General features: G+C 39.3%; 1 protein-coding gene across 5 annotated transcripts in view; it reads right to left on the reverse strand.

Moving 5' to 3' along the window:
* PHLDB2 (pleckstrin homology like domain family B member 2) overlaps positions 1-27,905 on the reverse strand; it is a 221,681-nt gene that overhangs the window by 101,216 nt on the left and 92,560 nt on the right. For all 5 annotated transcript variants that reach the window (XM_036448409.2, XM_036448413.2, XM_045584005.1 and 2 more), the window contains exon 2: positions 3,269-3,383. In XM_036448409.2, the coding sequence (XP_036304302.2) occupies positions 3,269-3,335 (67 nt within the window). In that variant the 5' untranslated portion in view covers positions 3,336-3,383. The remainder of the gene's footprint in view (positions 1-3,268; positions 3,384-27,905) is intronic.

Consider the following 27,905-nt stretch of genomic DNA (forward strand, 5'->3'; position numbering starts at 1 on the left):
TTTTCTAATCCACTTTTCTGCTGATGGGCATTTAGGCTGTTTCCAAATCTTAGCTATTGTAAATTGTGCTGCTATGAACATAGGGGTGCATATATCCTTTCTGAATGGTGTTTCTAGTTTCTTGGGGTATATTCCTAGAAGTGGGATCACTGGGTCAAATGGGGGTTTCATTTTTAGTTTTTACTGTTCTCCACACTGGCTGCAACAGTCTCCCTATCCTTGCCAGCACTTGTCATTTGTTGATGATAGCCATTATGACAGGTGTGAGATGGTACCTCATTGTCGTTTTAATTTGCATCTCTCAGATAATTAGTGACTTTGAGCATGTTTTCGTATGTCTCTTGGCCTTCCTTCTGTCTTCTTTCAAAAAGCATCTATTTAGGTTCATTGCCCATTTTTTATTGTATTGTTTACCTTCATTTTATTAAGTTGCATGAGTTTCCTATAAATGTTGGAGGTTAAACCTTTATTGGTGATAACTTTGACAAATGTGTTCTTCCATACAGTGGGCATTCTTGTTTTGTTGATGGTTTCTTTTCTTATGCAAAAACTTTTTATTTTGATGTAGTCCCATTTGTTTATTTTCTCTTTAGTTTTCATTGCCTTAGGAACAGTATGAGATTGCACTGCCTGTAGATTCCTCTAGTATATTTATGGTTTCCTGTCTTATGTTTAAGACCTTTATCCATTTTTTAGGTGTGTGTGTTTTTTTTGTGTTTTTTTTTGTGTTTTTTTTTTTTTTTTGTGTGTGTGTGTGTGTGTGTGGCGTAAATTGGTGGTCTAGTTTCATTTTTTTGCATGTATCTGTCCAATTTTGCCAATACCATTTATTGAGGAGACTGTCTTGACTCCACTGTATGTTCATGCCTCCTTTGTCAAATATTAATTGAGCATAGTGGTTTGGGTCAATTTCTGAGTTCTCTAATCTATTCCTATGTCTGTTAATGTGCCAGTACACCTGGTATTATTCTTAACTTCCATTCCTAGAGAGAGCCAGGACCAAGCCCGGTGTCAGGGAAGATAAAATTTCACTATGCCTGGTGCTGGAAGAACATTGGGTATGTGATAGGCAAGGCTCACCCAAGGCAATGGAAGATAGAAGGGCCAAAAGGGAAAGGTAAGATTCATACAGTCAAGGGGTATTGAATCCAAGACCCTATGTATTTGGCCCAGAGAGATAATGGGGTTTGGGTAGTTGCTGAGTGATTACTCAATATTTGAAGCTTGCACTTTGGTAGGGATGTGATGGGTGGTGGGGCAGCCGTAGGTAGACACTGGAATTATAAAGCTTCTAAATTAGTGTGTGTCTCAATAGCACTAATTAAAGTTTGTAATTATTATATTTGTCTTTTTTTCTTATCTCCTCACTAAATTCTATGCTTTGTGAAGTTAGGAACCATTATATCTCCAGAGCCTCCCACAGATTTTCATACATGGCAGACATTATAAAATATTTGTTGAATACATGAATTGGTTTTAAATATTGAAAATTTAACCTTGTCACTTCAATCTTAGGAATTCTTTAGTGACTCTTCCTTGCCTTTAGGATGAGATAAATCCAGAATCCTCAGTTTAGCATATATATATATATATATATATATATATATATATATATATATATGCCTAAGTGACCATTACCATGGAACGACTGAAACAACCAGAAAGACTGGTCGTTATGATGTGCACTGACCACCAGGAAGCAGACACTCAACACAGGAGTTGCCCCCAGCTCACAGGCCCCAATCACTGATGGGGCCTATCAGCAAACATCCGGTCCCTCCCTACAGCCTGTAGGCCCTGATCGCCCAATCAGAGCCGGACCCCCAGGCTGGTACTGGAAACCAGGGGTGGGTGGCAGCAGACTTGGCCCCTTTTCCAGGGTAGCCGAGGGCCAGCTCCCTCCTCTGGGCTGGCACCCAACCTCATGGGTCCCTCCTCCCAACCCACAGGCCCCTATTGGCCTGTTGCCCACCTGCCATGCTGGTGGTTGGCCCCTGGTTCCTCCCCTTGGCCGGCAGGTCCCAATCACCCAATTGGGGCCATGCCCTGGGCTGGGACAGGGAACTGGGGGTTGTTGGTGGTGGACATGGACAGCAAGGAAAGGAGGAGGAGGGGAAGTTGGAAGGTGGGGAGGCAGAGAACTGCATGGTGGCAGCATGCAAGCCGAGAGGGAAGGAGGAGGTGGGGAACGTAATTGGCCCTGATTCCCAGCCAGGTTGAGGGACCCCACCCATGCACGAATTTCATGCACCAGGCCTCTAGTTAACAAATAAACAAAAAATAAGTCATTTGGTTTCTCCAGGTTATGTTTCCACCTAGTGGCTTACCATTTCCTCTCTCCTCTTCCTGAAAGGAGAAGTGTCAATCATGATACACTTCTGTAGTTATTGTATCATGTTCATTTTCCATATAAACAACTGTAGACCTACTTTTGCCCCATTCAGTGTTTGCTTGTGTGTGTGTGTGTGTGTGTGTGTGTGTGTGTGTGTGTGTTCTAGTGATTCTGTTTCTCTGGAGAACCCTTACTAATATAAATACAGGAGATTTCTATTTTAACTATTTTTGTTTCTGTGTCTAGAACTTCGCACAATAATTAAATGGAAATTTTAATCTACCTTGAAATCACACTCCCTTAATAAAGAGGACTTTGCAGTGCAGAGTCAAGGAGCTGGTTTAAGGAAATACTAATGAGGTTACCTGACACCAGGTTCCCAGCATATCCCTGAGCACCTCCTCCCCGACCCCGATTACTTGACCACCTGAGGCATAATAAAAAATAATGAGGGAAATATAAATTTTATGAGCCTATTTATTCTGTTTTGAATGCTGGAAACACATTATAAAGACTCAACCAGCACAAGCCCTGTGAATTGGGAGTGATTGGGTTGCAGACTTGTCTCTCCTGAAAGGGGACTGCAGGATCAGCTTCTCTTCTAGAGAGATTAAAATTATGATGTCTTTCTTTATTTTTTCCATCTACTCTTTGTGTGTGTGTGAACTTTGATTTTTTAATGACTGATCAGTTACTGGAAAAGATATTGCCATGCCAGCTGCTTTGGCCTGCATGCCGTTCAGCATCTGGTTTAAACTCATCATGTCTTCAGTGAGAGTAGCCAACCTTAGGCTGACTTCCTGCTGCTTGCTGGACTCCTAGGTTTATGCTAGCTGAACAATGCTCAGTTATTCCATATGTTTGGTAGACAGTAAATACTCATAAGTAATTATTGAAAATCTCTGAGCACGAAGTGCAAACCCAGGGAGTTCTCACCTAAGTGTTGCTCATCACTAGCTCCATCCTCCTGGGGCTCCTCTTTCTGAGTATTGTCCTCCTCCATTTGGATCTTCTGCTGAATCTCAGATGAGAAACTGGGATGGATGCCAGCCTGTAATCAGCAAGAAAAGAGAAATATCATGATTGGGAAGCTGAAAGCCAAGGGGACCTCTGACAACTGACAGTCAACAGAATTAACATCTGAGGAACACTAATTACTTTGAATTTGAAAACAGACATTCTGGGTCATCCTATAATCTCACTGGTGATTAGCCTTTAGAATGACAAAACTTAAACACCATCACCACCAAACATCATCAATGAAAGCACACTTTTGAATAGAATAATTACAGATTTGGATACAAAAACAAAACCAAAAACATGCCAGCAAACAAGCAGTGAACAACACTGAACCAGTAAGAAGAATCCATTTGTCAGCATACTTATTTCTATTTGGGGTTTATTGTTGCTCATTTTCTAACTTTTAATCCAATACTTATTTATCAGCTATCTATTAAGCACTTTGTATTTATTATTTCTTTTAATTTTAATTTTAAAATTTCATATTATAGAAAATGTTTATTTTGATGTAGTCCCATTTGTTTATTTTCTCTTTAGCTTCCATTGCCCTAGGGGTAGTATCAGTGAAGAAGTTCTTTTGGCATACATCTGAGATTTTGCTGCCTGTGGATGCTTCTAGTATTTTTATGGTTTCCCGTCTGATGTTTAAGTCCTGTATCCATTTTGAGTTTAAAAAGCTTTTTTACAGCAAAAGAAACCATCAACAAAACAATAAGAAAGCCCACAGTGTGGGAGAACATATTTGCAAATGATACTACTGATAAAGGTTTAATCTCCAACATCTACAAACAGCTTATACAACTAAATAAAAGGAAGATAAATAATCCAATTAAAAAATGGGCAATGGACCTAAATAGAACATTTTCAAAAGAAGACAGAAGGAAGGCCAAAAGGCACATTAAAACATGCTCAAAGTCACTAATTATCCGAGAGATGCAAATCAAAACAACAATGAGGTACCATCTCACACCTGTCAGAATGACCAACATCAACAAATCAACAGACAAGTGTTGGCGAGGTTGCGGAGAAAAAGGAACCCTCATGCACTGCTGGTGGGAATGCAGACTGGTGCAACCACTGTGGAGAACAGTGTGGAGTTTCCTCAAAAAACTGAAAATGGAACTCCCATTTGACCCAGTAATCCCACTTCTAGGAATATATCCCAAGAAACTAGAAACACCAATCAGAAAGGATTTATGCACCCCTATGTTCATAGCAGCACAATCTACAATAGCCAGAATTTGGAAACAGCCTAGGTGCCCATCAGCAGATGATTGGATCAAAAAACTTTGGTACATCTACACAATGGAATACTATGCTGCCATAAAAAAGAAGGAATTCTCATCATTTGCAGCAACCTGGATGGAATTGGAGAGCATCATGCTGAGTGAAATAAGCCAATCAACGAAAGAGAAACACCACATGACCTCACTCATTTGTGGATAATAAAGAGCATTATAAACTGATGAACCAAAAGATAGATATAGAGACAGTATATCAACAAGTAGACTGTCAAATTACAGCGGGGAGGGGAGGAAGATCTGGGGGAGATAATAGATCAACCGAAGGACTTTTATAGATGCATATAAGTACAACCAATGGACACAAAACTCTGGGGAGGGAGGGGATGTGTGGGAGGGAGGGAGGGAGGGGGGCAAAAAAAATCAATAAAATATATTTAAAAAAAGAAAAAAAGAAAAGAAAATGTTTTGTTTTTGTTCTTAAGAGCTCTCCAACGAGCACTTGACTTATCAGGCTTCTTACAGCTTTTATACAGTATGTCCAGTTTTTGTTGTTGTTTTTGTTTTGTTTTCTTGCAGACTCATTTTCAGTTTTTTGAGGAAACTCCACACTGTTCTCCACAGTGGGATACCTTACAAGATAATGTGATCTCACTATCATATAAGGACTCCTATTTGCTGTGTTTCTGCTGTGTTATTTTCACAATAACTCTAAGAATAAGTGGTATCATTTTCGTTGTACATATAAGAAACCTCAAGCTCAGGAAAAATGAGTTGTCAAAGGTCATGTAAACTCATTGTAAAATAATAATACTAATTTTCTATTCAATTTTAAATTACTCTTGATGTATTAAGAATGAAGGATTTTAATGGTGGCAGAATTAGAGGCACAAAGACCAGTTATGAGTTTATACAATATTTGAAGGGAAAGATGCTAAGAAATTAATTTAAAGCATTTGTTTGTGATAACAAGATCCAGACTGTGATACATAGGAGAGGTAAAAGTCATCAGGCCAAGATGATTTATTGGTACTGGGAGGTGTGTACTGGGGAGAATCTGATGTGTAAAGTAATAGATGATGGTGCTATTATTCAAGAATGGAAATAAAGAGTGGAGCAGATGTGTAATTATAAGAGGAATTCAATTTTAGATATGTTGAGTTAGAATACATCTGTAGGGCATCCAAGTGAATTTAGAAATCATGGCTGAAGATAAGTATTTGGAAAATATAGATATTGAGAAGTTTTGTTTTTCTTCAAAATGAGAGGCAGTGAGCCAACTGGTTCATAATGTGAAGGAAGATACAGAGGTAAATGGTAAAGATATAGGAGAAAGGGGGACCAAGTGATTGAAGAAGGTCATGGGAGTAGAAAGAGAGGATAAGATCAAGAAACCAGTAGAGATTGGCTTTGACTAGATGAGGTACTCCTCATTCTAAGAGAACAGATTGGGGAAAGGAGATGAGAATAAATGCCAATGTAGATCAATAGCTGTGTGTTAGGAAAGATTGAGAATAGAGGAATTCCATTCTGAGGGCCTCACTTTTGTCAATGAATTACAAGGCCAAATCTTCTATTGAAAGTACCAAGTTTAATATTATTTTAGAAGAAAATGCTGAAATATAGACTTGCATGATTATATTAAACCAGAGGCTCAGTGCATAAAATTCATGCATGGGAGAGGGGGGAGTCCCTCAGTCTGGCCTCTCTCCAATTAGGAAGCACTCGGGGGGATGTCTGACTGCCTCTCAAAATCTGGGACCACTGGCTCCTAACTACTTGTCTGCCTGCCTGCCTGATGGCCCCTAAACACCTCTGCCTGTCTGATTACTTATAACTACCTCCACCTGCCTGCCTGATCACCCCTAACTACTCCACTACTGGCCTGATTGCCTCTAACTGCTCCCCTGCTGGTGGGGTTGCCCCTAACCACCTCTGCCTCACCTTGCACTTGGGACCCAGAATTCCCTCCTCTGGACAGTTGTAGGCACCCAGGATCCAGGTTTCCCTCCTTTTGGCCTGCTGCAGGCACCCAGGACCTGAGCTGGCTTTGCCCTGGCCAGCCACAGCCACAAGGGACCATGGGTGGGTGGTTTCACCTGGGCTGCAGCTGCAGGCACCCGGGACCATGAGGCAGGTGGCTTGTACCTCTCCTGGGCTGCAGCCTCGCTGGTCCCCATTCCTCTCTCTCAAGCTCATTTGCGCCTGGATGGTCCCATTCTTCTCTTCCCAGTGTTGAGTATCTGAGCCTTTATGGTGTGACAGTGAGAGGCATGATGACCATTTGCACATTAGCTCTTTATTATATAGGATAGAGGCTTGAAAAACTTTTGTGCTGCAAATACTATATCAAGAAAGTGAAATGACAACTAATAGAATGCAAGAAAATATTGCAAATCACATATCTGATAAGACTTATATCTAAACTAGAAAAAGAACTCTTAAAACTGAAAATGGGTCTTCTCTGTAGTGGCAGTACAGCTGTTTCCTCTGGTGCAATATACATTGAGAAGAAGAATGTCAGGAGCTAAATGTTTTAATCAAACCTGTGGCTGCTGCTCAGAAAATAAAGACAAGGTTGGGGGTTTATATGTTTGTCATGTAAGAGCAGTGTACTAAAGAAGAGAATTAGCTGTGTTATGAAGGCTGAGAAATTTGAAACAAATTTTTAGATGACACACAACTTCTAAAAATCCAAGATGGTGGAGTAGGTGAAAGTTGTACTCATCTCCTCCCATAATCACATAAAAATTACAACTAAATTATAGGAAAATCAACATGGAGAAATATGTGAAGACTAACTAACCAGAAGTCCTATAACTAAGAATATGCAGAAGAAGCAATGATGAAATTGGTAAGAGGGGCAGAGATATGAAATTAGCTGGCTCTGCACCCACATGCCTTGGTTAGAATCTGGAGGTTTATTTGAGCTGCAGAGGAGCAAGCTCTCTCAATCCTAAGCTGGGCTGTTCAGCCCAGAGCACCAGTGCTGGAAAGAGGAGCCCATATAATATCTGCTGTAAGACAGAAGTCTGATGGAAACACAAGGACTGCACACAAAATCTTACTTGAAGGCACTCACCCTGGGCAGAGAGAAGGCGGCTCGGTGCTGGAGTCATATAAGGAGAGACTGAATTTTATGGCTTCAGAGAGCTGGAGAGATGTCATCAATATCTCTGTGTTGAGTCCCTTTCCCACACCACCAACTAACACCATCTTTACTAGTCTTCCACTTACCCAACAAAGCATTGGCAGGGGATCCACTCTGGAGTCTCCCTGAGGCCCTGCCATCACCAATTTGTTCATGGCTGTGGGCTCTGCTGACAGCAGCCAACCCAAACCTGCATTGCAATCTTTCTTAAAAAAACTCTTGAGGAATTCCAGGCAAGTATGAGAGTACCAGAGACACACAGACAGAGACTGAGCTGTGTGGCTTTAGAGCAATGTCCCTTTTCCCCAAACACCCAACATGCACCACTGATCCTGTGTGGGGTCCTCTCCCTATATGACATTAACTTTAGGAGCTCCACTAGCTCCATGATGAAGTCTACCTGAGGTCCCACCCTAACCATCTCTCCCAGAGCTGTGGGTTTTGCTGGTGGCAATCAATCTTCACTCAAATCGTTGCATTTCTTAAAAACTCTTGGAGAATTCCAAGTAGGTTAAGGATGGTGCTGGAGGTGCACAGGGAGAGGCTAAATTCTGTGTTTATAGGGTGAAGACCATCTTCTTACAAGCCCCATGGGTACCACCATTCCTGTGCAGAGCTCTCCCTCCAATGTGATCTAGCCTGATGAACTCTACTGGCTCTACCCTGATGACTCCCAAACAACTCTGCATCATCCACACAAAGGTCTGAAGGCCAAAGGTGGATGGCAAGTTGTCTGAATGTACTCTGAGGCATTTGCTGAATGCCTAAGACCATCACTGGCACTGAGTTTGAATCTATGTTAATCTCGTGAATACCACTTGTCCTTCCCTAGTGACTCCCAGAGAACCTAACTCATGCAACTGTGTACCACCTGAGGTTCATTCAGTGGCTGCACTATATAAGCAGCCAGAAGATAGCAGCGGGTCTCAGGGTGCCTTGGGCCTTTCGCTGACCTACCCCAGGCCTGTACTGGTGGCAGCTGGCCTTAGTACACAGTTTGACTGCTCCCCCAACATAGGCAGCTACCAAACATGGATTACTTTGTGACTCCTAACAAGTAGCCCAGGACCAGTCACAGGCAGTGTCTGACATTGACACACATAAGAGTCCCTCCTAACAGGCTCCAGAACCAACACAATTGGGTTGTGGTGGCTGGCTTCAGATCACATCAGAGCACAACCTAATTAGCTCCACAAACAGCACACCCAAAGGGCAGTCTTGGCAGGCACCACACCCAGCTGGGGCAAAACCCACGTTAAGGGGTCATCCCCAACACACACAAGCCCCATGGGTACCACCGTTCCTGTGCAGAGCTCAGGATTGGTCATGGTCAATCCTCATAGCTCACATACCTTGAGAGTCAACCTCATCCATGGACATACCAAAAACAATCAGAACTCACCTTCAGGAGGGCTCCCAGGATCCAAAGAAGGGACATTGATGGAGCACCCACCTCAGGTAAACAGGGAGACTGGGCCCCAAAGGACATGTATTATACAAGGCCATCCAACCAAGACTGGGAGACATAGCAGATTTATGTAATATTATACATAGGAACAACAGAGATAAACAGCAATAGATAAAACAGGGAGACAAAAAAGCATGCCCCAAGTGAAAGAATAGGAGAAATTTCCAGAAAAAGAACTAACTGATATGGTGGCAAGTAATTGACCAGATATAAAGTTCAAAACAATGGTTATAAGAATGCTCAAGAAACTTAGCATTAGTGAGAGCTTCAAAATCCCAAAAGGAATATAAAAACCATAAATAAGAATGAGTCAAAAATAATGAATACAATAATGAAATGAAAAACACACTAGAAGGAATCAATAGTAGATTAGATAGTAGAACAAAGAATCCAAAAAATTTATATGGGACCACAAAAGGCCCTGAATAGCCAAGCAATCTTGAGAAAGAACAAAGTTGAAGGTATCACACTACCTAATATCAAACTATACTACAAAGCTATAGAAATCAAAACAGCCTGGTACTGCCATAAAAATAAACACATAGATCAATGGAAAAGAATAGAGTGCCCAGAAATAAATCCACACCTACATGGTCAAATATTTGACAAAAATGTAAGACCATACAATGGGGTAAAGACAGTCTATTTAATAAATGATTTGGAAAAATTGGATAGATTCATACAAAAAAAAAAAAAAAAGTATACCACCTCTACCTTCTTGCACCATCCTATATAATAAAAGCCTAATATGCTAAATGTCCAGTTGTCTGGATGTCCATTCAACCAAGCAAAGTGTAACATGCTAACAATATGCTAAGGCTGCTCAACCACTCACTATGATGTGCATTGACCACCAGGGGGTAGGCAGAGAGTCAACAGTTCGACTGATAGCTACGATGTGCACTGACCATAAAGGGGTAGATGCTCCTAGCTTGCTGCTGGGGTCCAGCCAATTGAGATGGAATAAGATAAGCTGGACATGCCCTGGAGCCCTTCTGCAATCCCTCCCCAGCTGGCCAATCTCCTACGTCCCCCCCTGACCCTGATTGTGCACCGGTGAGGTCCCTTGGCCTGGCCTGCACCCTCTTGCAATCCGAACTGAGGGACCCCCTCCAACCCAAGTGCACAATTTCTTGCACCAGGCCTCTAGCATACAATAATACAATAATAAATTCAAAATAGATTAAAAACTTAAAATGTAAGACTTGAAACCATAAAACTGCTAGAAGAAAACGTAGTCAGTAAACTCTCTGACATTTCTCTTAGCAATATATTTTTCTAATATAACTCCTTGGGTAAGAGAAACAAAAGAAAAAAAATAAACAAATAAAACCATATCGAGCTAAAATGTTTTTGCATCAACAAAACCAAAAGACAATTTACTAAATGGAAGAAGATATTCACCACCAATGCATTCAATCAACAAAGGGTTAAAACCTGAAATTTATAAAGAACACATACAACTCAACACCAAACAAAGAAACAATCCAATTGAAAAATGGGCAGAGGATCTGAATAGACACTTCTTTAAAGAGAGCATACACATGACCAATAGACATATGGAAAGATGCTCAGTGTCATCAATCATCAGAGAAATACAAATTAAATCCACAATGAGATATCACCTCTCACTTGTCAGATGGCTGTCATTAATAAATCAATAACCAACAATTATTGGTGAAATTATGGAGAAAAGGGAACCCCTTCTGCACTGTTGGTGGGAATGCAGATTGATTTAGCCATTATATAAAAAAAACAAGTACAGAGGTTCCTTAAAAAATTAAAAATGGAACTGCCTTATAACTCAGTGATTCCACCTCTGAGTATATATTAAAAGAAATCCAAATATAATTCAAAAAATATATATGTATCCCTGTGTTAATTGCAACATTATTTACAATAACCAAGATATGGAAGCAGCCCAAATACTCAACAATAGATGAGTGGAAAAAGAAGAGATGGTAAATATATACATTGAAATATTACTTGGCTATATAAAGAGAAATCTTACCATTTGCAATGGCTATTATGCTAAATGAGGCTAGAGAAAGACAAATACCATATGATTTTACTTATAAGTGGAATCTAAAGAACTCCAAATTAATAAACAAAATAGAAACAGTCTCATAAATTCAGAGTTCAACTGATGGTTTTCAGAAGGGAGGGAGGATGTGGGCTGGGTGAAAAAGATGAAGGGATTAAGAAGTACCAATTGTCAGTTACAAAATAGTAAGGGGAGTGTCTCCAATCTGGAACTGCTGGCTCCCAACTGCTCACCTGCTTGCCGGATTGCCCCTAACCGCTTCTGCCTGCCAGCATGATCACCCCCTAACCACTCCCCTGCTAGCCTGATTGATGCCTAACTGCTTCCCTGGTCAGATTGCCCCTAACTGTCCTCCTCCTATAGGCCTGGTTGCCCCCAACTGCCCTCTCCTGCAGGCCTTGTTCCTCCCAACTTTTCTCCCTTGCAAGCCTGGTCCCCCCACAACTGTCTTCCCCTGCAGGCCTGGTCTCTCCTAACTGCCCTTCCCTGCTGGCCTGGTCTCCCCTAAGAGACCTCCTCTGCTGGCCATCTTGTGGTAGCCATTTTGTGTCCACATGGGGGTGGCCATCTTTTGCCACATGAGGACGGCCATTTTGTGTGTTGGAGTGATGGTCAATTTACATATTACCTTTATTATTATATGATACTATGGAATATTATTTGGTTATAAAATAAAGGAAATTATAACATTCTCCACCATAGATGAACCTTAAAAACGCTGTGCCAGATATTGTACTAAAGTCTTTATAGAAATATTTAACATTAAACCCTTATACAACCTATTGTGGTAGGTTCTCTTCTCTGGCAGATGAGAAAATAGAGGGTAAATAAGTGGAATAAGTGAGGTCACCCAGTCAGTAAGGGAGGGGCTAGCAATCTCCAGGAAGTCTATGTGACTCTAAGGTCAGGTCTCTCCATGTGCCCATTATACTACTTCCCATGCCCTTTTTGTTACCAACCTCCTTGTGGGGGTTGTTCTGCTAAAAACAATATAGAGGAACCTGATTCTAACATGTGAATATATTTTCAGCAATTACCCAATATCAATGTAAAAATAGTAGATTAAATATTAAAAAACAGAACCCAACACCATATTAAGAAAATATACCATGAGCAAGTAGGATTCATTATTAATATATCCACCAGATATAAGAGAAATAATCACATGATATCCTCTGGGTGCAAAAATAAATAAAATAAAATAAAATAAAATAGAGCTTTTGACTAAAGCATCCTAATCAGAATACTCAAGAAAACAGGAGTTGATGCATATTTCCTAAATAGAATATCTCAGTCCCAAAGTCAGCATTGTGCTTAGTGGAGGAAATGAGACATTTCTACTAAGATTAGGAAGGAGTCAAAAATGCTCACTATTTCTGCTACTTTTGAACCTTATTCTAGAGTTATTAGCCAGTGCCATTTAAAACAGAGAAAAAAATAAGAGATACGGAAATTGGAAAAGAAGTAAAACTATTTTTAGATGATAAGAGTTTACCTAGAGAACCTAAGAAAATCAACACAAACCATAAACTATTTACTTTTAGTGCTAAAGATGATGTTAATTTTAAAATAATTTAAAACTTCAGTAAAGCTATATGAATAGAACAAAAAACATTTTTTTTCTGAAATCATTTGAGAGAATATTTTGAACATGGTGCCCAGCATCTCTGAATAGGTTAGTGTGAAACCCTTTAGAAAAGGACATTCTCTAGATAACCAAAAATATAAGGACCAAAATCAGGAAGTTATCATTGATACTTACTAACATGGAATTCAATATTTCAAGTTTCAACAATTGTCCCAGTAACATTTTTTTATAGGATACCAAAGGCCTGGTGTATGGATTCCTGCACATTAAAAGGAAATTAATCAGAAGAAATATTTTAGAGGCCAGGGAGAGACCACAGGAGATTGGCCCCAGGGCTTATCCAGCCCATCTCATCCAGTCTCTATTGGCCAAACCCCATCAGCAAGCTAATCTACTGTCAGAGCATCTGCCCCCTGGTGATCAGTCTGCATCATAGCGACTGGTGGAACAATCAAAAGAATGCTCAGAAGGACAATTAGCATATTAGGCTTTAAAATATGTAGATAAATTAGGATAATATCTCTTTGGTCTCTTTTTCAGTCTGGGTGGCATCTCAAAGACTAATTTACCCTCACTCCTACACCCTCTGTACCAGGAGTGATGGAAAAGGCAGAGATTAACCTCAACCAAAACCCACCCTCAGACACCTAAAATGAATAATTGCTTGAGTATGTAGAGAGAAGCCTGGAAGTGATGTCATGCTTTTATCTTTTATTTTTACCATAAAAGTTTTAAAGCAGTCAGTAAAAATAGAAATATGTTAAGCCATTCAATCTTTACTGAATTCTTCCTGGCTAGAATGCTCACAAGAGAAAATTGCCTCATTTCCAAAAAGTTTTAAGACAGTCTCTCCTACTTTAGAATAGATTTAACAGTATATCTGTTAGATAAGTATATTATCCAGTCTGATTGTTTCCAAATACCTCTTAGTTAGGGAGCCTGTTGTTAGGTGAATTTTTAAACCAACACACAAAGAGCACAACTATTCCCATTGTGTTAGATGTGAGTTCTAAGTAAGTTAAATAAAAACTCATTCACTCTGCATCAAGGTTCTGTTGGGAATTCTTGGAAATCTTTCAGAATACCACTAATTCCATGAGGCTGTAGTCTAAATTTCCTTTCCCTTCACTATAGTATTATGATAATAAAATAATTATTTTTCACCCATGTTGACTATCAGAAAGGTTTTAAAAGCATAACACATACTAGTACATAGGTAACTCATGATGTGCTTCTTTGGTGGTAAATATTTGTCCTCATTATGTTTTTTGGAAAACCTACCTAGGTACATTACTGGATATTCCTTATTCCTAGAGCCCAGACAGCTTTCTTAAACCAGTTTACACGATCACATTGAGACATCCCAGTTTTTTGTAACAGCAAATTCTAGATTTCCTTGAGCACCAGGGCTCCATGCTTCTTGTAGCTCACTCAATGGAAAATAGTTTATGAATGTAGACATTCTATTTTCTAGTCATCTCTTTGATGGCAGAATAATCACCATCTCACCTCCCCCTTTCCCCATTTTTTTCTACCTTTCTTTGCAGGAGTCATTTTTCTCAAACAGGTTGGAAAGAGAAAGGGGGATTATAGGAAGAATCAAATTTCACTTCTGGATTACCTGGAGACAAGGCACAGGGGAAGCTTTTTAAAATATAGATTCCTCAACCTTACTCCAGACTTTCTAATCAGAATCTTTGGAGGAGGATCCAATAGCATGTATTTTTAAGAAGTTTCCCAAGTGATTCTTCCTTGACTAGCACTGAAAAGCTGTGTTCTCCCTGTATATTTAGCAGAATGATCACTAAAAACTAACTTAAAAGAGTTTTGGAAATGATGCTGTCTATATCCCTTTCTTTGCAAGCTTTTATGGAAACACCTACTTAATTCTGTATAATCTAGCATTTCCCAAATTTATTTGTGTATAATACATACCTTTTTTGTTGTTGACAAAACACATATTACTATTGCACACCCCAAAACACAGACTTGGTGAAGTATTGGCTTAGAAAATATGACTTCTCTGTCACTCCTTTTCATTAACAGAGTCAGCAACTCTTTAATGTTTGGTGACTCAGTAATGAACGTAAACAGCTATTCATAAAGACGAGTACATAAGGTTTCATAAGGCCTTCGTGCCCAATATTATTCTTTGGCTCTTCCTCTGCTTATTTCTAAATTTTAAGGGTTAAAAATTCTGACAATAGTCATGATAATTTGTATGCACTGGTTGCTTACTATGAGCCAGGCTCTCTTCTAAGTACTTTGAAGGCATTAACTCATAGTTCTGTAAGTAGTTTTATTATTATTATTACTTTTTAAAAATATATTTTTTATTGTTGATAATATTACAGATTGTCTCCCATTTTCCCTCCTTTAACTTTCCTCCTCCCAGCCCCTACCCACCCACCCCTAGGTCTTCACCCTGCTACTGTCCTGTCCATGGGCTATGCATATCTCTATATATAAAATGTAAGTGACCTTCTGACCATTCGACTTGCTGACCATAGCTATGATGTGCAATTACCACCAGGGGGAAGATGCCCAATGCAGGAGCTGCTGAGCTGTGGTGACTTGGCAGCTGCAGTTCTTGGGTGACAGATGCACCTGGAACAACAGGAGAGGGAGCCCGATTCCAAGGTGTGTCCCCTGAGAACCACCCTCTTGCAATCTGGGACCCCTCTGGGGATCCTGGAGAGCCAGTTTCGGCCGGATCATAGGCCAGGCTGAGGACTTCCACCGTGCGTGAATCTGAGCACCGGGCCTCTAGTAAGTATATACGTTCTTTGGTTTATCTCTTCTTGTCTTCCCAATTCCCACACTGAGGTATGCCAGTTGGTTCCATGCCTCCATGCTTCAGGTCTATTTTATTGGTCAATTCATTTTGTTCATTAGATTCCATAAATAATTGAGGTCATGTGATAACTTTCTTTCTCAGATTAGCTTATTTCACTTAGCATAATAGTCTCCAGGTCCATCCATGCTGTCCCAAAAGGTAAGAGATTCCTCTTTTTTACAGCTACATAGTATTCCATGGTATAAATGCGCTATAGCTTTTTTATCCACTCATCTACTAATGGGCACTTAGCTATTGTAAATAATGTTGCTATGAACATAGGGGTGCATATATTCCTTCTGATTGGTTTTTAGGGTTTTTGGATATGTTCCAAGAATTGGGATAGCTGGTTCAAACAGAAGTTCTATTTTTAATTTTTTAAGGAAACTCCTTCTTGTTTGCAATAGTGGCTGTACCAGTCTTTATTCCCACCAGCAGTGAACTACTGTTCTCTTTTCTCTGCATCTTCACCAGTGCTTGTTTATTGATTTTTTGATGATAGATATTCTGACAGGTGTGAGGTGGTATATTATTGTGGTTTTAATTTGCATTTCTCTAATGACTAGTGACTTTGAACATTTTATCATGTCTTTTGGCCATTTGTATGTCCTCTTAGTGGGTTTTATTATTATAAAAATATTATAACTGGATACTGAGGAACAGATGTTAAGTAGATAAATCTTAGAAAATGCACAGTTATTACAGACATTAAAGCCAGGTGTTCAGTCTCATCTTATAGCAGTGATTTTCAGCTGGTGTGTTGTGGCACATCAGTGTGCTACAAGAATTTTTTAAAGTATGCAATACCTCACTATTTAGTCATGGGCATTAACCTTAGCTTTTCCCTTAGCTCACATGTGTCAAACACAAGGCCCGCGGGCCAAATCCGTCCCGCCAGGCCTTGCAATGTGGCCCGCACCGTGCTGTCATCACTGCACTCCGCTGCGTTTCCATCACAATGACAGTTTATGACTGTTCAGTAAACCATTCGGCCTGTGATTTAGGCTGGATTTTAGATTTTGGCCCCTTCTCTGATTGAGTTCGACACCCCTACTTAGCTTGTCAAATATATAACGTCATCTCATTTTGTTAAAAGCCAAGTAAAGCTTAAGTGTCAGGAAGGAAAGACACTAAAATTAATGCTGCTTTTCTCTGATGAGTGGGAGGAAGAAGGTGTGGGGATGAAATGGTCTTATAATATTTATGTTGAACAATTTGAATAATTTAAATAATTTGACCTTTTGGTGTTTGTTTGTTCTTTAATAAAACATTTTAAGTTTGCACATTTCATACCATTATAAGCATGGTCTGAAACAGAAGCAGTAAAGTCTGAATAGATCATTGGATTCAGGGAAAAGATGATGCTTTAATGTTAATACGTATTGGTATAAAGGGTGAAATTGTAGTTGGCATGTGGTGGCTGTTGGCAGCATGTGTCTGGGAAGGCCTTATAGGTTCTGGGCATGTAGATTCAGAAGAGATATGGGGTAAAGCCTGCAGCTAACACTGCAAGGTCAAAGGTAAGACTCCTGGGCCAGTCTCCTGGGAAGCAGCATCACAGATCTTTTCTACTTCTGTTTGGTCCCAGGATTGGGGAAACAACTCTCTCTGACACAGAATGTTTACCCCCAGATAGCTCATGTCATCTATGTGGTTTCCTAATAATTAATTCTGGGCCTTCCAACCTATGCAATCACTGGTAGGTAATACAACACACTACTGGTGAAACTAGTCTTTATAAATTTATCTATTCCTGCCTCAAACTTATTTATATTTTTAACCTGGGATATACCTATATCTATATTTATATCTATATTCATGGCATCTATGTCATCTGTATGTATATCTAGATAGATGGACAGGTAAAGATAGATATCCCTGTTTGTATATTCTCACATGAAACAATCAGCATTTATTCACATTTAGTCTTGATTAATACTGAGTATTGGGACATATTAAACACGGGGTAAGCATATTATGAAAATGAATTTCACATGGGGTATTATGGTGGCATGATAGGGAGACAGGTTTTTATTGCAGCTTATGATCGTTCCTCCAGATGGGTTTAAATTGATGGCTCTAAGAAATTTTTTTCAAAGGACCTCCTTTTGCATATTGACCTTAGAAATGTGCTTATCACAGATCCTGGGAGGATCCCTTTTCCCTTCCTGGTTTCAAAATGCTTTAGGCATGCATATTAGCATAACCAATGGTCACAGACACTGGGGCAGTGGGGGCTTGCCCGGGATGGGAATGGATGGGGTTGGCGGCAGGTCAATTGGGGAAAAGGAGACATATATAAAACTTTAGAGAATAAATAAAAACACAAAATAAAATAAAAGCTTTAGGCAAAAGCAACACTGGGTGCTATAAAGCAAACACTGTCTACAAGCCCAGTAATGATTTTTTTTTTAACACATAAAAAGTCTTTTAAAATCTGTTCAATATTTAATACACATTGCATGAGGATAAATATTAAATGATACAGCTGAAATGTTAAAATATGCATATGAAAAATGATTTGCGGAAGCCTCCACAATATTTGTAATTCTACAGTCTTTAGTTTCCTTTTTCTAACCCTGTCTCCTATAGATTCTGAACAAATATCGGGGCAACAAAAAAAAATCACAATGCTTTTCTTTTCCTTTTTTCTTTCAAAACTAGGGAAAAGGCATGGGGATATAGTTAGTTGCTGAAGATCCCACAGCCCTTCATGCTATTCTTTGTCTCTGGGATGTGTTATCTCTTGTCATTTTTTAAATCCATGATATTTAGAAACAAAGGATTTATAAATACCCAGAAACTATATATATTTATTTTTATCTCTGCTATAAATTCATACATTATCTCCTAAGTTAATAGGAGAAATTTTGCTTTTTTAGATGGCTTCAACTCAATCTCCTTTTCCTCCCCAAACAGCTATACCAGCCTCAGTTTCCCAGCTTGTCCTCCTGTAGTATGTGCTGGGAAACTATTCCAAAGCGAAAATAATTCCTTCATGCATGTGCTATTAAGGAATTATTTTGGAAGTGGGGTGAAGAAGAGAAGCTGCCTTTTTGGCAATCAGGAACAATGCTGAGAACAGGTAGCCTGTTCCAAATGTTAGTAAATGACTAAATGTACATCATTAAAGTGTACATCTTTTAGCACTGCTGGCGGGGGAAGAGGGAGGGACAAAATGGTTGCATATGGTCTGACTAAAAAGTTGAAGTTGGGAATAGACACTGAATCTATATCTCTTAGGGTTTAGAATTAAACCTACTCTCTGTTTCTTTTGAAGAATTCTATCAGTTTCATAAAGAGAAGATATAAGATGAAATGAGATGAAACAAAACAAAAAAATATTGTGAGTTTAAACTCCAATGAAATATTGTGAATAATCTTCCCAAATCTAGTTAAATAATAAAAAATAGAATTATTAGAAATATAAGATGCATGATTGTATTGTATTGTATTTTGTTTTATTTATTTTTTTACAAGAGAATGATGAATGATCCAGGAATCCAACACAGGAGAGGAGTTAGTATGAGGCCTTCAGACAGGGAGGTGACATAATCCATCTGCTAGCTTGAATTGTTTTCTGGGGTAGCGATAGATTTGAACAATCCATCCAAACCTTTTCACCCAGTTCCTCTCTTTACTGATGGAGAAGAGAAAGATAAAGCGTTCTCCAGTGGCTTCCATGACCTTTTATTATTAGTATCTTTGTTTTGTTTAATGTTGGTGATAGGGAAAACCAAATGTCTTTAAAAAAATATTTTATTGATATTTTACAGTCAGGAAGAGAGAGGGCTAGAGAGTTAGAAACATCGATGAGAGAGAGACATCGATCAGCTGCCTCTTGAACACCCCCTAATGGGGATGTGCCCACAACCAAGGTACATGCCCTTGACCTGAATCGAACCTGGAACTTTTCAGTCCGCAGGCCAACGCTCTATCCACTGAGCCAGACCGGTTTCGGCAAAAATCAAATGTCTTAAACTTTGGTGGTCAGTCACTCAGCTACTCAGAAAAACATTTGAAAATTAGAAAAACATTGTAAACATTCGTCTCTGTTCTCTTTGATCTCACGAGTGTTCTTGTTCCCTTTTCTCTAAGAAAATAAAGCCAGGAGATGCGGACTGGGTTGCAGGCTCCCAAGGATCACTATGATATCCTATATAGTCTTTGGCACTTAGCAGAGTCTTAATAAATATTAACTAGGTTTCATTGAATTGGCTAATTAAAAAGGGAGATGTAATCTTTTAGAAGCCAAAATAATTTTAAAATCTTGATAAGATTATTGAAGCATTTCATTTAATCTTTGCTCATAGATAAACAGAAAAGATGGAATTAGAGCTGGGAAGTCAAAAGATAATTTATCAGTGAATGTATAATATGGGGGTATCATTGTGATACATTTTTACCTGTCGCTTGTAAAGATCATCAACATCTAAATCAGTCAGCGCACGTGAGGGCATTGAGGTAAGGGAGCAAAACAACTTCCTCTGGCTCCATGCTTACAAGTCCGTGTCACATCAGTTGCTGGAACCCTCTTGGCCTCTCTCCCCGACTTGAGTCACGTTGCTTGCCTCAGAGGAGAAGGGGGACTCTCCCATTGGCGCATTCAGGAAATGAACTGGCTCTGCCTAGCTGAACTTAGTTCATGCTCCAGGCTGTGCAGAAGCAAGTCCCTTTGTGGGGAGCTGTGCAGTGACTTATGGGTAAGTCTACCGATTTCTGAAGTGCAGATTTAGAAAGTCCACTGTTGTCATTCACCTAAGCCACGTTGTCCTTTATCAGCTTTATTAGTAGTGAGGATCACACTTTTATCTCCTTCTGCCAAACTTCCATATCTATCTTTTCCTCGTTTACAAACTTGATTGGGAAAAGAATGTTATTATTATTATTAATTATTATTATCATTATAATTATTTTTGGTCTGCCTCAAGCCTATAAGAGAACTGGGCTCCAGCAACTTTATATAGTTAAATCTCATTATCTTAGCATTCATTTAGCAATTAATTTGGAATTAGTTGTTGAGCTCCTAAAATATGCCAAGCATTATGGGAAGTGCCCTACCCATAAAAAGTTCACAGTGCAGTATGTTTATAAAGCAATTTGACAAGTAGTAAGCACATAGCTTCCCAGGAGGTAAAGGAGTATGAGCTGAGCTGTTCAGTGTATTGGTGTTTTCTTAACCGAGTCATGAACTAATCTGGTCTATCTAATCGAGCTGAAGCTCACGGAGCAGGATGACAGGGCAGGCAGGGGCTCAATTCTAAAAGACCCTACCTATAAGCCAGACTAAAGGCCCAGACTTTGGGTTACTAGGTAAGAGATTACAGGAACAATACGGTCAAGTTTCTGTCCTAAACAGGTAATTTTGATAGCTTGAAGGCTCCAGCCAAAGAAGACAAGACTGAGGTGACAAGTTTGCTGACTGTTCTAAGTGAGAGATTATAAAAGTGTGATCTAGTAGCTTCCTGCTTATTTTTGTGTCCTCTCTCTCTCTCTCCCTCCCTTCCCACCTCCCTCTTCCCTTTCTCTCTGTAATCCTGACATTTTAAAAATGAGAAATTACCACCTGTGGTGATGAGAGGAAAAAGAAGATGAGGTCTAACATTTACCGAGTTCTTGCTATGAGCTGCCACTAAGCTAAAATGTTCACTTTCCAGGTAGGTAGTATTACTCTTTTTGTTTTCTGTAGAGAAAATGGAGGCTTGCAGAGGTCAGATAACTTGCCCAAGCTGCAGACCTAGAACTTAAACTCCAGCCTGCCTGACTTCAGCTTCCATTCTGATAACTAACTGTGCTTTGTAAAAAAAAACTTCATAGCACTTTTTTACACAATGTCTCGCTAGAGTGTTAACAGGATCCCAGGTCAACATTGAATTCATCCCAAACAGAATTGTTTGTTCTCATTTAATAGAATCATGTGCTCATGAAAATAGTTGGTGATATATTTTGAAATCGCAAAATGTATTGCTCATTATTTGTGCATAAATTATCAGTTTAGTGCCTTCTTGGCCACTATTTTAATAGGCTAATGTCTTCGCTTTGCCATCAAACAGATACATACAGGGTAAATTTTAATGTTAACTTTAAATAATTAACTAAATATTCTGTAAAGTATAATTAAAATAAAACAAGATAAGTTTTTTGTAGTTTTTCTTTTGCTATGGATTATTTATTCAACACTGAACAAATACTGACGAGGCATCCAGTATATGTTATGCACTATTCTTTCTAAGACTATGGAAGACAATAACCAATAACTTGTTTAGGTTTGCTATATCATGAGGAGCTTAGCTCAGTTCCATCATACAGAGGGCCTTAATATGAGCTATCAGAACAAATAATGCCAGTAAAGGAAGCAAAAAAAGTATGTAAATAAAATTGATGAATTTAAATCATTGCACTACCTTAAATTTGCTAGTTTTATTTTTTTTGTAAATTTCAGATTAGCCTCCCCACCCGTGTTAATAAGGTAAAGAGGACTGTGCTGCTTTACATGGACTTAGCATTAGTTTAGATAAATAAGATGGATATCCATTTACCCAGGATGGGGAGTGCTTCAATGTTTGTATGAGCATTACTCATTCCAAACCTCCAGTTTCAAATAGAAACCCCAAAGTGCCATAATGAACAATTTGTCATTCTCACTGAATAGACAGGCCTGTTTCAAGTAAAGGAATTAATGGTGATGGGTAATTCCAAGCCACACAGCAAGTCCTGGCTGGAATCAGTGCTACCATGAGAAATTATAGACATAGCCTGTCTCTCCCAGATGGTTCTGGCTCATCTGATCTTCACTTCCTGCCCCACTCACACCCCTCACCACAGGACCATACCTCTCTGGGCAGAACTGGCAAACAAGTGTGGGATGGCAGTGTTCTTGCATTCCTTTTTTGGCCATGGAACTACATTACGGCATGATTGTTAGGCTTTAAGGATTTTTCCTTTGTTCTCATGTCTTCTTGTCTCCTGACTCTACTTATTTGAGAGTAATTGTAGGGTTTAATTCTTGTTTTAGCTTCCAAGATTCCCCAGTGCTTAGACAAAAGAAAACTAAAATTGGCAAGAGTATTTAATGTTATTTATATGACTCAGTAACAACACCTTCTAGATATGAATAAATAGTATGTGGGCAAACTTATCCCCAATGTACAAGGTTTATTCTTGTGAATAATTGGATAATTCCAGCAAGCACCATATTGAACAAATTTTACCTGTCTGACACATTTTTTGAGGCTATTTTTAAAAGATTATTTGATAAGATAATCAAATATTTAGTTTTACATTGTATTAATAATAGTAAACATAGTAAGGAGAGATGAGAAAGATGAATTTAAAGATAACCCAGAAAATTATTTCCCAAATGAAGTGTCCTAAAAGAACCAAACAGACGCTACTGGATTGTATTTCAGCTTTCCTTTCCTTTTCTAGCTCTCTTACAAATGAATAATTTGTGAGGCAAAAATTAAGAACATTCAAGATAAATAAACCTTCATAATAATGAAGCACTTAGGAGCTATTTAAAAGGAAGTGTGGTTTGTGTATCCTTCCAATGAAAAATACTTGTTTATCTTACACTACTCCAAGCATTTACCACTACACTTGGCTTCATTAAAAGTGTAAGAAGATGAGAATATTTTGAAACAAAAACATTAATGTCTTCCTACAGAGCTCTCCTTTTGATGGTGTAAAAATCTTTATATATTACCCAAGCAGAAATGTCCCGAGTTAAGGATCTGGATCTAGCTTATCAGAAAACATCTCAGACTTCTATATATTTGTTGAATTGTTCTATACGGATCTGTGTTTGTGACAATTACCTAGATTATGGAAATTTGTTGGCTTATGCAAGTCTTTTCTTACCAGTATTTCTATTTCCTCATTTATGCATTATTGATAATGCTTAAAAACCAACTAAGAATTTCTTCTTGGGAGCATTCCATGGAATAGCCATTCTTTGAATTTATAGATTAAATACATTTCTAATGTTCTAGTATAGTAGATGAGGCTACCAAGAAATGGTACAAAAAAAGTAAAGAGTCTAGAAGTAGAAATACAAGGAAGAAATCTTCCATAGTTTTAAGAACACTCAGGTAGAATGAATTTTTTATGCATCTATGACTAAAAAGGCTAAACTAATCTGCAGCTTTTTTTTAAAGCATTGTACGTACTATAAAAATGGCCAATAAAATTTGTATCTGTTAGGATACTCTCAATTACAAGTCCATTAAGTCAGTTTAAACTGCATTAACGATTCTGAGTCATATAATGGTTGTCATGGATTTACTGGACCTCTGTTCATTGATCCAGATGTGTTTCATCTCTGAGCTCTACTGAACAAGCTTTATCTTAAAGACTCTTTTCTTCATAATGGCAAGATAGTTGCCAGTTGCAAACAGAGTTACTTACTTTTTCCTTCCACTTCCAGGGTAAAGGAGACTTGCATCTCCTAAGGACAAGAAGGCTTTCCCCCTGGAAATATCTAGCAGAAGCTCTTTGAGCCCTGTCAGTGTGATTTGGGCCCATGCTCCATTCTAGAACCAATCACAGAAAAAAGTTATGGGATAACCCTTTAAGTATCAGGCCATTGAGGGACATAGGCTGTGATAGAAAGGGTTGCCATACCTAAACAATATAACAGATCTCCTGGAAATGTGGAGAAGACAATGAATGCTGTAGGCCACCAGTTATGTCCATTCCAGAGTTCCTGGGAGGGACATGGGTATACTGTGAGCATAAAAACCAATATGATCATTGGCACACAGTAAGATTGGGCAGTAGAAGCTGCCAAATGAATCAGATAAAATATATATTTATAAGGAGATGTACTGACCCTGACTCTGAGGGCCAGAGGGAAGCTCACAGATCAGCAAATGGGTTGGAGTATAAGAAGAGATGGCTAAGGATTTCTTTACTTCTCAAGGAGAGGAGAGAGCATGGCTATGAGTTATCTGCAAATGGAAACGTAACAGAGCAATGATTCTGTGACTGACCACTCAGCTCTCAAATATCCTTTGTGTCCAAGCTTTTTGCATCACAGCTACATGTGATGATCCTTCCATGTGCATGGGACTTAGAATTGTCAAGACAATGAGACCCTCAATAGCTAGCTTTTGGCCTCCCAAATGAGAGATTTGAGACTGCAGCAGAACAAGTGACTCAAAAGCCTTATTTTTAAAGAGAAAAGAGTATTTCTAAATTTTTTTTAATTCCTTTAATACAAAAAGTGGTAAGACCTGGTGGATTTAATCATAGTTTTAGAAAAGAGGTGTCTGAGTTCGATAGAAAAAATGAAGCTAGGAAAGCTTCCCCCTGTATGTCTTGCTGGATTGCCGGGTGAAGAGGGAGACAAACATATAAAAAGCAGGCAGTCAGCCTTGTGCCCAGAACTCCATGGGCTGCAAGGGATGGAGGTAGGGTTGGAGCAAGGCAGAATTAGATGGAGAAGAAGCCACAGTGTCTGCCATGCTTCCTGCTTGGGATGCTGGAAGGAGGTCTCATCACAGGACATGGGGTAGTAAAGATAGTAAAAACTACTCATCATTAGTTTCTGGGGCTGCTACACCAAAATATTACAAACTTAAAACAACAGCAACTTATTGTGTCATTATGGAGGCCAGAAGTCCAGAGTCAAGGTGTTGGCAGGAACATGCTCCCTCTGAGACCTGCAGATGAGAATCCTTCCTTGCTTCTGGTGGCTTGCTAGTAGTCCTTGTAGATCTTTAGCTTGCAGCTACAGAACTTTAATCTCTGCCTGTGTTGTTACATGACATTCTCCCCGTGTGTGTGTGTGTGTGTGTGTGTGTGTGCGTGTGTGTGTGTGTGTTATAAGCACAACAGTCACATTAGATTAGAGGAAAGATAGATAATCTAGTCTTGTATGACCTCATCTTAATTTAACTAATTATATCTGCAATGCCTCTCTTTCCAAACAAGGTCACATTCTGAGATCCCGGGAGTTAGGAATTCAAATATTTTTTGTAGGGACACAATTCAACCCTTAGCAGGTTGTTACATGAAAGTGAAAGTGCTATGGCTTAGATAGAGACAGACCTGGAATTAAGTTCGTTTCCAGGTGCCATAGTCAGACTCAAAAATTCCCACTTGCCCAGGAGGGGTGGTGAAAGTTTGCTGCAGGGCACCAGGTAAGGTTCAAGTGGCTCTAGAACTGAGAGTTGCAAAACCAAATACCTGACCCGGTAACCATCAGGACAGGATAGTCAGACCTCAGGAGGGATGCACAGCACCACTGGGGGCTGTGGAAGGATTGAATCATCAGGAGAAATTCCTGGGCCCAGATGAGCTGAGAAAACAGACTATAAATTTCAAATTACACCAGCTGCAGCCTTCAGTAGCAGATGCCAACAGAATGGCCAGTCCAGGGAGCAGCTGGGATCAGCCACTCCACAAAGGGACCAACAAATACCCAGGCAGCCCAGTATAAAACCCTAAGCTATGACTCCTTTCAGCTATACATCTACACACAGATGCCATCCTGGAGATCAACAGGGGATGGAACGGGCTCTGAAAGACTGAGCATTTTTGTGAGTAATCCAAGCTGAGACCAAGTCACCTAAAGAGACAGGTAAGACTATAGAGTTTAACAACTCCATCCCCTTTACTCCCCCACCCCCTTTATCCCATTTGAAGCCAAGTAAAAAAGAAATAGAGAAAAACTTCATAAGAGATACTAATACCTTATCTTTACTACCTAAGGTTCTGGCTTCAAGAAGTAGACTGGAAAGATAGATAATCAGTATGGCTATAATGCTCTTATATGGGGCTTTATGTATTGTCAAAACTTGCCAAATACAGGATTCCCTGACAACTGAAATTCAAACTCTTCAGCTCAGTAAAGCTGTTATCCCATTCAATATATATGTCTTTTTCAGTCCTACATTTTTGCCTGCCAGAGTTCCTAACCATTAGACAATCTATTGCTCCACCTTCACCTCCTGGTTAATGATGTTTTTCTAGGGAGAGCAGTAAGAACATGTTCAAATACAACTTTAAAAAATGTGATAGCACTTGGCAAACAAAGTCTTATTTTTTTTAGCAACTTTATTGCTGCTATACTTAAGGACAAATTCCTTGTCATGGAGCCTGTCTTGGTTAATTTTGTGTCAACTTTAGGCCTCAGCATCCAGATATTTGCTCAAACACTAGTCTGGACATTGATGGGAAAGTATTTTTTAGAAGAGAGTAAAGTATAGAAGAGGGGACTTTTGAATAAAACAGCTTACACTACATAATATGCATGGGTCTCCTCCAATAAGTTGCAGGGCTTCAAAGAAAAAAAGAAAGACCTCCCCCTCAAGAAGAGGGAATTTGGCCAGTAGACTGCCTTTGAACTTGAGCTGCAACATCAGTTCTTCCCTGGGTCTTCAGTCTGCTGGCCTACCCTGCAGACTTTGAAATTGCCAGCTTCTATAGTAATGTGAGCCAATTCTTTAAAGTAAATCACATATACTTATTTATGCAGTGATAAAATAAATCATGTGTATATTTAATAAATCATATGTATTTATGTTGAATCCCTTCCTGATGACCCACCAGCCAACTCTGGGCTGGAGGCCTGGCCACTGCTCCTCTGAAGCCAGTGGCTGCTCCTTCGTTGTACTTTGCCCTCCTGGCTAGTGACATGGTCGTTGGTAATATAGGTGCTCAATTCTACCTCTTGTCCAAATGGCAGCTTTCTGGGCCTGTGACCCTCCTCACTGAGGGACTCTTCACAGTACATGTTTCCTGAGAAGGCCTTATAGTGGGTGTTCTCACACCAGCTATTCTGGGAGGCAGGGCAGGGAGAGGCTTGTGGCCCTTTTACACACATATACAAGGTGTCCCCCCAAAATGTAAACACATTTTGACAGCTGATAGCTCAATTTTGAAGATGAATTTTTAAAAAAATAAAAACTGCCTTTATAATTATTCAAAGTATATGTATATATATTTTTGGGGAATGTATATATATAAATCTCCAAAAGTTCTATTTCTCTAGAGACCCCTAATACAGAGCCTTTACATACTCTTCCTTGGAACCACAAAAGATCCAAGCTCTTGTACTCCCTGGCCAAGTGTCTTGGGTTATAGAAGAACTGCCTCTGGTCTGGCTCAAAAAAGGCATGAAAAATCCATCAGGGTGGTAAGATATCTGTTTCTTTGGAATCTATCATGAAAGAGTTGCTGAAGGCAAGCCAATTCAGCTCAGAATTCACACTGCAAGCTCAG

Source organism: Pipistrellus kuhlii, unplaced genomic scaffold, assembly GCF_014108245.1.
Source record: "Pipistrellus kuhlii isolate mPipKuh1 unplaced genomic scaffold, mPipKuh1.p scaffold_m20_p_2, whole genome shotgun sequence".
In the NCBI taxonomy this organism is placed as follows: Eukaryota; Metazoa; Chordata; class Mammalia; order Chiroptera; family Vespertilionidae; genus Pipistrellus; species Pipistrellus kuhlii.